Consider the following 13,877-nt stretch of genomic DNA (forward strand, 5'->3'; position numbering starts at 1 on the left):
TCCGTATTTCGAGCCTTTTCTGCGTAGCTATTCGTTGATTCAACGATTCTATCAATAATAGCTGGCGTAAGAAGTCGTTGAAACGTATCAAGCTGTGAGAGACCTGTAGCTAGCGATTTAGACTGTTAAAATTATAGAATAAGGGGTGGTTCATAATTAGGGAGCTCAGGAAGTTGATTTTCGTCTATTTCAAGCGCTTTTGGAAGCGGCCCCGCGGCGATGGGTTTGAGCGCTGTTCGTTGCTCTGTTCGAGCAGTATTCTTCGTAACTTTTGGATCGCTAGCTGCACTAGGAGCTCCTTTTGCCTCCCAGATAGTTTTGGGCTTTGGTATGCGTTTCGATCTGCGTAAATCCATGTTAGAAATCGATCTCAATGGTGAGATTCATCAAAAAGTCGAAAAGAGACATGCCAAGACTCAAAATGCTTGGCACGCTAAAAAGGCACTTTTAATTGCCGGCGCATGGGATAGGATATACTAGTACTACTTACTCGCTAACTCAGAAAGCATGGGCTAGCAGTACAGACACACCCATGCTTAAAAGCGCCGGCGTAGGATCCTTAGAATGTGAGACGGCCTACATAGGCGAGGAGCGTAGGCGATGGCCACCCGGATTCCGGGCGAATTTTAGGTGCTAAGGTCGCCTAAGCAGGGCCTTCGACCCTACGTGGCCCACCTCTAGTCTGACGACTTTTTGGGACACGACTGCCCTAACTTACTTATAAACTAACAACCTGGGATGCTGAAATTCATTCTTGAAGAAGATCGAGTCGGCGGTACATGCTACGAGGTGAAGAAAGACCCATAGTGGTCCAACCCCAATATGGATTCCTGGTAGAGCTGACTGGCAACGGGGAGGTATTCTCGAGCATCCGCGTGTGTGCGTGCGAACCCAGATCCAGCCAGGTCCAGGACCGGGTGGGAAGATATAGAACTCTCTTGCGGATAATCGATACTTCGAGAATTCAATACAACCAGGATTCACGGCGTCCAAGCACAAGACCGGGCTTGCCGGTCGAAATCCCCTTATACAATATTCGCATGCTTCTCCAATGCTAGCACGATTTATCAAGCTGGGAATTTGGGGCACAGCCATTGAACCAGCCTGGATAGTTTTTGAATGAGTGACATATTGCATACTAAGCTAATTTTTCCTAGATATTTCTGGCTACGAACTGCATTGTGCATGTAGCACACTATGTAAGAACAGATGCGAGGCGGAATATAGCATCGCGTGAGAAAAGACGATCCTGGGGCGCTGCACCAGTTCCCGATGAATTGTTTTCCGTAATATCGTAGAGTATCTTGTAGGCTGTGAATTCGGACAACTTGGTGAAATCGCTGTGATGGTAGGCTGTGCCTACTGCAACCGAAACCTTCATGCCTGTGATGCGAGATTCGTCGACCATGTGGCCCTGGTTCTACAAACTGTCAGCACTCTTGTGGAGTGAAGGGGGAAAGGAGTACATAAGAGTTGCAAGGAAAATTTAGGCAGGTCTTGGGGTTGGGGGCAAAAAACTGACATCGTTGACACGCCAGTGGAAGTGTTCCTTCAAAAAGGGCACAACATGCTCCGGGTCCATGCCTTGCAGGACCGTCTTCTCTCCCGAGTCTGTTTCATGAGGAATTTGCTGCTTGTATCGAGTAAGCAGGGCATTGGTTAGAGGAACCTGGCCCGTGATTTTCACACGCTCACGCGCCTGCTTGGCGCAATTCTCGCAATTGGGTTTGTCAAACTCCACTGGGTCGGCGAAGTTGTAGATTTCCCCAACCTGTGTCAGAGCCTGCGAGATTGCATTGAACCCACCTTCCGGGACCTTTCCGATGAAGAATCGGATAGTGAAAGGGTGCCCGTCCAGTGCGTACCTGCCGGCTGTCAGTAACTTGGTCTTCAGGGGAGCAAATGTTCAGCGTTACTTTTCATATATAACATTAGCCACGTAGTCTTTAGCCTCGATAATATCTGGAAGAATCTCCTCCTCAATTTTCCCATCTGGTATGGCGGAAATCGAAGTGGCAAGGCCTCCTATGCCCTTGATCAGGGCGCTGATTTTGGGCGCTTGGTCGAGGGCAGCTGCTATCCCGCTCGTTATTGTCTTGTCTGAGGGCGCGTCTCGTGTCGTAGTGAGAAAAGCTTTTCTTTGCGCAGCAGCGGCGGAGTTGTATTTCTTGTTCATGAGCTGGGCTAGGTCTGTCGCTAGTTTGTTCTCGTCAAATTTCCCATCAGTCTGGTACTTGGCTCTCCATCTTTGGGTTTCTGGATAAGTGTAGCCAAAGTCCTCCGCGTGCCAAACACTCTGCGCCGTGTGGTAGTTTTCACCGTTGTCTTTCCGGAAGGGAATCAGGGGGGTTACGGCATCGCTATCATTCTCAACCCAGTCTCTCGCTTCCTTCGGGTGGAGGCCGATCCACAGTTCAAGCAAGCGATCGACATTGCTGCTCAATATCAGCACGGACGTTCGTCAAAGAACTTGAAGCACATGATTAACTCACTTGTGAAGCAGCCAGAAGAATGGGTCGAACGCGCCTACAGCTGGTGCACCCATGTGGCCGAATTTACCACCTCCCCAATCGTGCAAGACGTTATGAAGGTCCTCGAGGGAGGAATATCTTCCGGTGTCTGACTCCCCTGGGTCCGCTTTGTCGTCTGCAAATACCTCGAAAGGCGTGACCATTAGAACACGGTAGCACCAGTCCCGCAGACTCCCTGTAACACTCCCTCCGCCTTCCCACTTCCACTCTTGAAGTTTTTCCTTAACGCCATCATTGTTTTGGATCCCGCGGGCGTGCTCCTCATTCAAGTACGCCTCGTCTTCCTTGGCTCCCTCAACATATGGATGACGACTTGTTCCTCTGGTACGGGTGTACTACGGACACTTAGGCGTGGTCTGGATGGCAGTTGGAACAATCAGTCAAGGGGCACTTACCGGCTCTCTTGTCACAGCGTTCGCTCCCAATTTCTCATCACCCAAGGTCAATCCATCGGGCATGGTAAATTGGTAGAATGGATTCGGAATTCGCGCTGTACCTCCAGGAACTCGAACTTCGACTTCTTTCTCTCTGATCAGCTTCGGTACATTGTAGTTGCGCACGCCCGAGGCATCTGCCTTCTTGGTGGCAAAGTCCCAGTAGGGAAAGCGCCAGACATCTGCAGCATTCTTAAGGTCCGCTTGGTCCGATTTGGGGAACTGTGGGATGACATCGTTGATCATGACTTCGTAAAGCCGTTGCTATTATGTGTTGGTCATTGCCCAGCAGTACGTCTCCGCAAGGCGGTCGTGCTACATACCTCCAGAAGAAGGTTATAAGGCCTATGCCAGGTTGGAAAATTGGGCTGGCTGTGCATGCAGTAGTTCTTGTTCTCAAATGGTGTATCATCCCAGGGAACAATTGGTTGATTGTGAATTCCTGCGTCGTCATCATCAACACGCCAGCTCTCGCTCAGCTCAGTGGGAGGGTTCGTTACCGGCTATCTGATAGAAAGATAGCTTATCGTGTGGCGATGCCTCATATAATTTGGTCAAGGCTGTAAAGAGCAGGGTGTGCTGGTTGCGAATCATAGGATCCTTGGACGCCCACCAATCGTCCACCTCCATTTTGACAGGGACCTCGCCATTCTTTCCGCGACCTGCTTGGATGCCCACGATGGGATAGCGTGAACCACCCATGACGGATCAATCAGGGTAGTCTGGACTTTGAAAGAGAAGGATGACTGAGAGAATGGCTATATGCGAGGGATTCCTGTCTGCTTTATAGAGAGCATGGACGCCCTGGCTGATGTTCGAGCTCTCACGAAGGCTAAGCCTACGTTGCCCGCCGTCATGGTGCATGACTTAGGCCGAAGCATAACCGATACCTACCTGAGAGAAGATGACGCGGAGACTTTGCTAGGCCAGTGTGCAACCTTCCGGAAGATTGGAGGATTGGAGCAAAGGAAAGGAGGGTGTCTGCATCGTGACGAAGATACCGCGGAGCGCAGAGGGTGATCCATGCCAAGAACACCCCCGGGAAGCTAACCCCTTCTGACCCTCCCGCACGGTTAGCCGGTTAGCCGCTGTACGTAATCCTTGGCATTAGTATGCTCAATTGGGCATTGGGGTTGCACGACTCCCTTCGTCTCCCTTCGGTCCTCCTCGCATCACTTCGTCAACCAATACCACCAAGGATATTCTAAGGTCCCATACAACCATAACGCACCACAACGACCACAACGACCGCAACCATGGCGCCACACCACCACTATGCAACTCCATCGGCCAGCTGCTTCTTTGCATACCACCCTCCGCCATTTGCCAAACACTAGCTGGTCTCTCGGTACCGATATCCGCCCCTCTCTGGACCGTTGATAAACATCACTTCATAGGTGCAAAAGATGGTGCAGGTGTAAGACCTTTACGCTAGCTGGTGCCACATAGCTACTAATACACAGAGAACCAAAGCACTTGCATGTGCGTTCAGTGGAATGCTCAATGCTCAGGGCCCTTTCGGTACCGATATCCCCCCGTATCTGCTCTCGACCGCCAGCCAACACCACTCTATGGCGGCAAAAAGGTTGTGGAGCTGGGAAGACTCGAACCGCTAGCTTATCCCTCAGGGCTTTCGATATACCATGAACTAAAGCTGCCGCATCAATCTTGAAGTGGTGTGGCCTATCCGAATCGAATTTGTCGACCTAAGACTTGGGGTTTCAAACGTGCATCCACTGGGATAGGCAGGATGCACGATGAGTTTGGAATTGCTCCGCACTTCAACGACCATTGATCAGCTGTCACACCCACATCTCCTCACCTACGGGCTGGGAGATAGAAGCAACAGCGATCTTTGGTGGAACGTCAGTCCTTCCTACGTTCTAGGTGGAGATTCTGCAGGATGCCACAACCTGACGAGCTCTGACAGTATTCTAAGTTGCAAGCTTTGGTGCGTTGTTTGCACTTTTGTCTCATCATGCGCCAGAGTCTTCTTTCTGGAGACTATCGACTCTTTACCCTCTTTATGGTTGTTCTCCTCTCTTTAATTCGTCCTATTCGACCTTGCATGATCCTGATTACTGCATACGTTCGAGAAGTGTGTCGAACCCCTCTGGTGATCTTTCCCCTTCTTTCCGAACATCTGCAAGCATCCATGGAGCGGCTATCAAAAAAGAAGAACCCGAGGCTGATTATCGATGCTAAGCGAATCTAGGTCCTGGGCATGAGTCGCACGGTTCATGATGGGAAGCTGTGCTCCGCTCCGCAGCGTCTATCTCAATACAGGGTGTGCTTGCAAGGGTCACTAAAACCCAACCGCCGGACCCCAGTTCGACCCCTACTACGGTATCAGGCAGAAGTTAGTAAAAGCGGGAATCTGTTCCGAGCTCGGGCGCAGCGTACCCTGTCCACTTCGCCCTCAGTTGATTGCCGATTCGCTCCTTTCGCTTTACATCAGGCTGTAGGTCCTAGTGCCCCTGTGATATCTCGACTGCGCCAAATGGGACATGCAAAATTGATGGTTGCACTTACCCCTCATATCTAGCAGCACAGAGCTCTTTTTTGGTAGTAGTCTACGGATCTGCAAGACCTGTCAGGCAGCCGATCATACCGCCAACAACCAGACCGTTGGTTGTAACTGCACACAGCTGAAGGCACAGATGCTTGCAGTGGAGCTTACTTAGCTATCCGCATGCTGCTTAGTCGACTGTGGCGTATCTTGACATTGCGGGGCTCTTGATTCCGGTATTGCAGGGTGGTTCAAACAAAGCCAATTGTCAGGCAATCCTTGTTCGGACCATAAACTCCAACTAAGATCTCTTAGCCACCAAGCATTGCTTCACAGCTTGAAGATGAATACCGGAGCTTGGACGAGCACTGTTTAGTTTCCTGCGACTGGTCCAGATTTCGGCCTATATTTGAAGATAAGTTTACTGTGTATTAGATCGGTTGATATCTCTTAACCCAAGACTCCAAAGATATAGAGAAAATAAGGCTGATCCTACGTTCTAATCTAAGTTACTAGATCGGTGTAATTTACCGTACCTGACGTCGAGTACCGTCATTTACGTCAGTCACTACGCAGCTGAAGTGAAGGTGAAGCATTGTGTTTGTGTGGGGCGATCACTCAACATCATCTTGCAAGAATGCTAAGGAGACGCATGGAGAAACTAAGCCATATTACGCAGAACATGCCATCAGATCGAGTATTTATAGCCAAGAGCCGTCCGAGAAGACCAAGGTCTGCTCCGACGCCCACTTTTCATTTCTTAGGACTCTACAATGATCTCCTCCATTGCTAGTATCACATTACTGCTCTTGGCCGCTCAGGCCCAGGCCCAGGCGTATTCCAAGCCAAGGATTCAACTGCCTTGGGGATCGTATGAAGCAACCACTTCTAATACCGAGGCTGGTGTATGTCGTCTATAGCCCTTGCACGTCTGATTTAACGCCCTGCAGTACCATGTCTTCCAGAACGTGCGGTTTGGCAAATCGCCCACGGGGCCCGGCCGCTTCAATCTTCCAAGCTTCCCAGACCCCGTTCGCAATCCTATGCAAATCCGGCACGAGGAAGGCCATACCTGTTTTCAGGTAGATACATTCAACAATCATTGCGAAGGAGCCGCGCAGACGTCTCCAAAATCATCACCGGCACCTCTTCTTGGGAGATCGGTCAGTCCAGTTACCGAGGGCGAGGATTGCCTATTTCTAGACATTTACGTACCCGATGGCTTCAAGCCTGGGGTACCAGATATCCCTGTCATTGTTTGGTTTTATGGAGGTGGATTCATGTTTGGCACAAAAGATCAAGACGCATACTGGGGCCTCCCAGACCATCTTCTCTACAGCGGCGACGGGTTTATGGCTGCGGCCAAGTCAATCAACCAGAAGGCCATCTATGTGGTAGGTAATTACAGGCTGGGAGCTTTTGGCTGGCTTGCGGGTAAAACCATGGAGCACCACGCTACGCAACACAACGCGGTGCCAAATGCCGGACTATATGATCAACGATTAGTTCTCCAGTTCGTCCAGCAGTATATCCACTTGTTGGGTGGTGACAAGAACAGCGTCAGTGTCTGGGCCGAGTCTGCAGGTGCCGGCTCCGTCCTACACCATCTCGTTGCCGACTGGTCCCAGACACCGGGACCTTCTGATCCCCTGTTCAAGAGAGTATTTCTTCAGAGTCCGAGCTATCAATGGCAGTGGGATAACTCCGCAGACGGGGTGCTGGAAGCTACGTACAACAACTTCACCAAGTTGGCAGAATGCTCGGATCTTACCTGCTTGCAACAGAAGCCCGCGGAAGACTTGGCAAAGGCCAACCGAGAGCTCTACGACATAACGAAATGTACCGGGAAGAAATACACCGTCGCTGCCGTTGACGGTAAACTGATCAAGGAGCTCCCCATAGTCACATTTTCACAAGGTATTTTCCCCGATGATCATTCTGTTGGATCACACTGACAGCCTCCAGGTTTCGCGAATCCTTACGTCGATTCTCTTATAGTCTCCCATGTTCAGGACGAAAGCATCGGCATGGCCCCAGACTACGTTAAAGACGAAGCCGGATTCCAACAGTTCCTGGAGATTACATTCCCAGGACCGAGCATGGAGTCCGCCCGACAGGACATTACTTCGCAGTACTCCGGCATCACCGACCCCTACAAGCGCGCCGCCATCGCCGTCCGCGACTTCTCCTTCACCTGCAACTGCCGCCAGCTTTTAGACGTCTACAACGCCATCTCAAAACCCGTCTACTTGATGTCGTACCGCTTCGCCGAAGAGTTCGGCATCGCCGTCCACACCTCCGACCTCATCCCCTTGTTCTGGAAGCCCGGTGTCGCCTTCTCCGAATTCTCCAAGGAATTTGCCCTCTACGACCACGTCGATGCTGCCGAGATGCGTATCATCGACGCCATGTTCCCGGCCTTCGCCAAGGCTTATCAGAACTACATCATCTCGCATGCCGTTTCAGGAAATCCCAATAAGTACAAAGTCGACAGCACCAAGCTGGATTGGCCCGCTGCCGTGTTCGGCGATACCATCTCGGATGTTCTGTCGATGAATCGCAAGTCTTGGTACCTCACCACCGACGACCAGGACACAGCTGAGATTTGCGACTTCTGGGCCAAGCTGGCAACGGAGCATACGGTGAATGTGGCAGGGCAGAAGGCGGATGAAAACCGCTTTGTCGTCCAGCAGGCTCCAGTGGTGGATCTGTAGGTAGAGCAGGTCAGCTGGGCTAGGAAGTCTGTTCTTGCCGAATCGGTCTTCGAGTTAGTCCTCGAATTAGTCCAGTGGCGGATAGGATGTAGATAGCTGCCGGATAGGCATGAAGTTAAAGCTACAATAAGGGGAGAAGTAAAACAATGAAAACGTCTTCTGACTTGTGGATCAAACCCATCGTCCGTCGCATTGAATGGAAGTGGTCTTTCAAACCGGACAAAAAACCGTTCGCCCACAGCCGTCCACCACCACCTCCACCATCACCACTCTTTGACGCAACCAAGGATCGTCCGTCAAGGGATTCAACTTTCGCTGAGCATCCACCCTGCCAGAGCTAAGATAACACAGCTGTTCTAGCATTTCAAGACCTCAAAAGATCTTCTAGGATAGGGATCTCTAAAGGCAGCGTATCGAGCAAATGACGAACGAATACAGAGAACGGCCATTCCATACCTCCTATTACTATCAGTGACCAGTCCCGTCTGCTAGAAAAGATTTGCCGAGGTACAATTGAGCCAAGGGCCATTTTACATTCCAACACGAGCGATTCTCTCCGTTAAACCTCTTCTCCTATCCCTTCGTACACGCCACCAATAGAAGGCGAGCAGCTCTGCAGATTCCACTTTCACCAAAGGCCTTCACCAAAGAGGATTCTCAGCAATGCCGCGCCTGCTGGTTGTGACTTGAATATTCTAACCTTGCCATCGGTATCATGAGCGCGAGACTCGGTTTTCGATATCGAGCCGATGCTCTGCCAATTGCGATGCGAGCAAGCAAGCACTTCTCATCTTGCCACATATTGGTCGGGACAGGAAGTAGTTCCACTCCCGAGCGGGGCGGAAACTTGGACATTTGCTCAGAGTTTCTGTCTCGGAGAGAGGGTTCTAGCTCAAAAAGAGATGGGTATCGTCGCCCACGGTGTATCCAACCCCCATTTGATTTGCTGATCTCATCCCAGAGGTTGATTTTATTAGATTTGACTTATTTATCAGGTAGAGTCAAATGTTAGTAAGCAATCGTTTTTGTTCGAAGGACTGTGGAGGATTTTCACCTCACAAATAGGAGTCCGCCAAGACTTTTTCTCCTTTCATCAAAAATAACACTGAATATTTTAATTTGTCAGATTTCGGAGTTTTGATTTGATTTGTGTTATCTGACTCGATTTGATTCAAATGGACACACTGGTCGCGCGAAGACTGTCTCTCCAAAATGCAGCTGGCGGAAGGGTAGTAAGACTTTGCCACCCGCCTGCCTGCGAAGTGACGTTCCTGAGAGCCATGTCGGATTCACTCATGCAGAGTGAAGTTGAAACTGCGGTTAGGCGGAGGACTTCATGATTGAATGCCATCGAGTGGGGACATTCCTCCAGTCTTGTCTCCAGGCCCGCAAGAATCTCGTAATTAAATATGTCGACTTGAACTTCGATAGTGAAGAAATTGAAGAATTATAGAGGAGGTACGCCATATATACCAAAAGCAGAGCTTCTAGGACCCGCTGCTCCGTATGCTGTAAGGATCAGTGTCTCGTTATGCTGACCAGCTCAAGCAGGTTTCGAAATGTAGAACGTCAGAACAGGAACAGTTCGGATTGACTTTACACCCATAAAGGTGATGTGATCATTGCTCCGAGGTCGTTCATAGCGATATTGCCTTTTTAGTTCGTCCTCCAGTCTTCGACTCAACCACACCGCCTCCATTTTATCATCCGTTGGCAGCCGAAAGTAAGTGTTAATAGCTGCTAGCAGTTTATCTTTCGCGTCATACATGTTCCTCGACATGTAGCGCGGATACTTGTAGTTGAGCTTCCAGCTCTCACCATCTAGAATTACAAAGTGTTGTAAGAGTTCCAGCTCAAGTCCCAGTAGATGGCGAAGCGAAAAAAGCATCAGCCACATTTTCAAACGGGTTTCACGAATTTCCGGAAAGAGAGACACTGTTTGTCCTTGCCATTGGGGTCAGGGCATCAGGGCAGCATGTTTCGTTGCACAGATGAGACGATCAGACCAAGAGCTCGCCCCCCATAAATTATCTAGATGATGGCCGGGAGGTAGCTATTCTCTATACAAGTCTCCTGCAGCGTGGTTTAGGGCCTGTGTAGAGAACTAGATACCCCGTGATCGGCTAAGCTCTTTCATAGTTTCGAAATACTCTTCTCGCTGACGCCAATGCGTCTTGAACGTATTCATCAAATGTGAGAGTCTTGCTATCTCTGTAGATGTCTGTCATATCTTCTGGAGATGTGATGATGTACAGTTTTTGCCCGGCTACCGTCAATCCGAATGGGTCATAAGAACTTCCAAAGTACGCTCTGTCCCACCATCCCAAAGTTTACTCAGCAGCGACCACTGTCTCACTTACCTATCTTTTGTGACCGTGCCTTTGGTATCCTTTGAAGAGCTGGCTGCTTGGCCTGTAGCCAGAGACCAATTGGGATCTCCGGCAAAGAGAACCAGCAGCCAACAACTCACCTATGACTGTAGTGTAACATTGTAATTGGACATGGAATTGGGGAAATCGAAGTCTCCGCGCCAGCAACCCTGAATGGCAGATCCGGTGGTTCTCTTAGTTGTAGAGCAGGGTCGATACTGAGAATCCAATTGCGCAAAGACAGCCATGTCACAGATGGCGAAGAAAGTCCCGTACAGGGAGGAAGCGTGATCGTCGCCTTGTCGAAAGGCAGGTAAAACTTCCTGCAAAAGTCGGACGAGTATGGCGGTAGTAACCAGTGACTCGTTGAGGCCGATTGCGAAGGCACGAATTGCTATTCAAGTGAAAAGTGCTAGAACAAGGGAACCATGACAGGTCGAACCGTAACGTTCATGATTTCGAAGGAGCCTTGTCATGCCGATAAAGTCCATCATGTCTGCAACCACTATGGCTGGGAGGAATGAGATCCATGTTGAGTGAGTATGCCGCACAGCATAATCTATGCCGCAGGTTCCATGCCACAGGTTCCGTGCCGCAGCTAGACTGCGACAACAACATATCTCACGTATTCCCGTTCTTTTGGGATGAAACAGAGCCGCATCGTAACTTGACTGGGACGACTTAGGTGAGCTTCTTCTCAATAAGTATGAGTCAGTTTTGGTCCTTCCAGTCGGAATATAGCGACAAAGATCTTTAGCGTATCTGGACGTTGCTGTCACCTGATTGTGCTGATGCCCTCTGTAAGTCATTAATGATGAGGTGTCGAACAGTGGTTTTTAGGATCGAACCTTGTAAGCCTGAAATAGAGATGTTGAGGCAATCGGAGAATATACGATGATTTTCTCAAGGAGCCCGGCGATCGTAGGTGAGAAGCGGGAAAATCCCTGTGTTGCATAGCCAACAGGTCACTTTACCATGGTTCACATAAACCTTATATAACGAGCATACCTGCACAATCCCGTGCTGCCAAGATCCGCCCCTAATGCTCCGGGGTCACTTCAAAGTTTGGATTGAGATGAAATTCCAAGCATCATTCTCACTGGTCTATTCACACAGAAACAAATTATATGTAGGAAAGGTGGCAAATTTCTAAAAACTTTCTCTGCAGTCACGAGTTCCGGGACTGTACTTGATGTGGTGTTGTATTCCAGGTACGGTGCCGTTACTTACTGAAGTGTGTTTGCAACATCAGCCTTGCCATGAAAGCTCAAATCAAGTCAGACTTGCATCGTCGTACAATCAAACCAACGCTAAAAGAGCACATCTTTCCTATCTGATATCATGTTCATTCTCTGCAGCACTACTGTGAGACCGGTGTCAGCGGAAGACGGAGTTCTCCGACCACCGCAACTGTTCGCCACGCGCTATTACTCAGAAACGCATACACTCACAAAATGCTGCAGTTAGCATTGCAACGCTGGTTTATGATCTCCTTCTAGGTGATTCTATAGCTTGCCTCTTCTATGCGTATATATAGCGGTCATCCTACTCCTCAGGAGTTGAGATAGCAAGTCAATCAATCCATTCCATCTACTTTCTCTTGCTTACTAATCTAATCTGCACTGCTTCATGGCATACTTCTAACAACCGGCATTCTACTGGCAAACCTAGATGCCTTCCTTGCTGGCTTGTCTGAGCTTTGGGGCGAGAATGGCAAGGCTATCCAGCTCCCTTTGCACTGGCCCAGTGAACAAGAGGCTCAAGGCATCATTGTCATAATGTCGCAACCTAGAAGCATTTGCTTCCCTCTTAGCACACCCAGCAAGGCTATCATGCACGAGCTGTTGTCGGTCTGCCGTGCCCAGTGTTCTGGCGAAATCGTTGACCACTTATTGGAGGAACCCGCATCAGTTGCAGCTGTGTTTTCTTTAATCCTAGGTCTACTATACCAACATCGAAGAGCTCATGATGGCCACCCGGGGAACACAGCAGTAGTTGATACAATTTGCAAAGGGGCGGTACACGCAAGCCAGAGTCCATGAAACCATAAATGATAACTATATCATGGCTAGCTTTGGAGACGACTTTGGACACGCTCGACTTCAAAGACTCTACACTGCTTTCAAATCATCCTGTTTAACTTTCCTCTTATCGCAATAATGTCTATACATCCTCCAATCCAGGACCTTCCTTTCATGCCTCCACCCCTCGGACAGCAGTCGAACTTTGAAACCCCCGAAAGTCGGGGCCCAACCATCATCGCGCTATGCTCGGCATGTCTTGCACTTATGTGGCCCCTGTTTCTCTTGAGGGTCTATTCCAAAGTGTGGGTAATGCGCTCTTTCGGATGGGATGACGGTAAATATCTCCTCGACAGTAGAAGAACCACTGTTAATGCGTACCGACAGTGTCTTCTGTTCTTGCCGCTGTGAGCCAAATGTTTTCAAGGCTGCGATCGCAGGAAAATAAATCATGGAAAGGTTGGGGCAACCTCTTATGCGGCAGCTGTGATCTAGTGTATATTTGCTCGTTCCATGAGATAAGCATGAAATGACAGGTAGATAGGTATGGATATCTATGGGCCGCATGGATGGAACGTGCGGGCGACAGAGTTCACAGATCAATACATGAGGGTAAGATATGACACCCTCTTGTAAAACAGCTTGTTAACTAAAGCCAGATCACGGTGGCGGTCATTCTAATCCCCTATGGTCCGACTCTATTTTTTGCCAAGCTAACTCTCTTTCTCCTCTATTTACGCATCTTTTCGTGCAACCGTACAACAAGATTCGCCATATATTTAGGAATTGTCGTCAATTTTCTTTTCTACGTTGCTATCACAATCTACATTGGCATTGCATGCGTGCGACGGCTTGGCACAACATGGTCAGCGAAAGTGTTTTCGGCGCAGTGTCAGCCAATGGCACCTATGTACTATGCTCAGAGTGGCTTCGGCATTGCATCTGATCTCTATATCTTCTTTTTGCCTTTCCCACCCATTCTGAAATTGCAACTACCGATCCGGAAAAAGCTCGGGATCTGCGCCATCTTTATGGCAGGCACAATGTAACGTTGCCCCTTGTTCCATCTGTCCTCTCCATGCATTTCGATATCTTCACCTTCACGAGGATACTAAGTAGACCCCAGAGCCATCGTCTCCAGTATCCTAGGACTCTATTATCGTATTTTGGATAGCGGTCCGGACCACCCCTGGAACACGTCCCCAGTACTTGGGCTAGTGTAAGTTCTCTATCTGCATCTTATTTCCCACATACTCACATCGTCGTTCGCAGAGTCGTGGAAGTCTGTTTGGGTGTCAT

The 13,877-nt window shown here is 49.4% G+C and overlaps 2 protein-coding genes across 2 annotated transcripts; one reads left to right on the forward strand and one right to left on the reverse strand.

Moving 5' to 3' along the window:
- Positions 1-1,195: 1,195 nt before the first annotated feature.
- On the reverse strand, positions 1,196-3,667 carry EPUS_04455 (uncharacterized protein; the record flags this gene model as incomplete). The annotated part of the gene is made up of 7 exons (XM_007787841.1): positions 1,196-1,420; positions 1,523-1,865; positions 1,917-2,435; positions 2,493-2,866; positions 2,927-3,229; positions 3,289-3,407; positions 3,466-3,667. The coding sequence occupies 7 exons, from the start codon at positions 3,665-3,667 to the stop codon at positions 1,196-1,198; spliced, it is 2,085 nt and encodes a 694-aa protein (XP_007786031.1).
- Positions 3,668-6,247: 2,580 nt separating this feature from the next.
- EPUS_04456 (uncharacterized protein) lies at positions 6,248-8,188 on the forward strand (the record flags this gene model as incomplete). Its single annotated transcript, XM_007787842.1, has 3 exons — positions 6,248-6,379; positions 6,425-7,391; positions 7,440-8,188. The coding sequence occupies 3 exons, from the start codon at positions 6,248-6,250 to the stop codon at positions 8,186-8,188; spliced, it is 1,848 nt and encodes a 615-aa protein (XP_007786032.1).
- Between the last annotated feature and the right edge of the window lie 5,689 nt (positions 8,189-13,877).

This window comes from Endocarpon pusillum (genome assembly GCF_000464535.1).
Source record: "Endocarpon pusillum Z07020 unplaced genomic scaffold C700255, whole genome shotgun sequence".
Classification (NCBI taxonomy): domain Eukaryota; kingdom Fungi; phylum Ascomycota; class Eurotiomycetes; order Verrucariales; family Verrucariaceae; genus Endocarpon; species Endocarpon pusillum.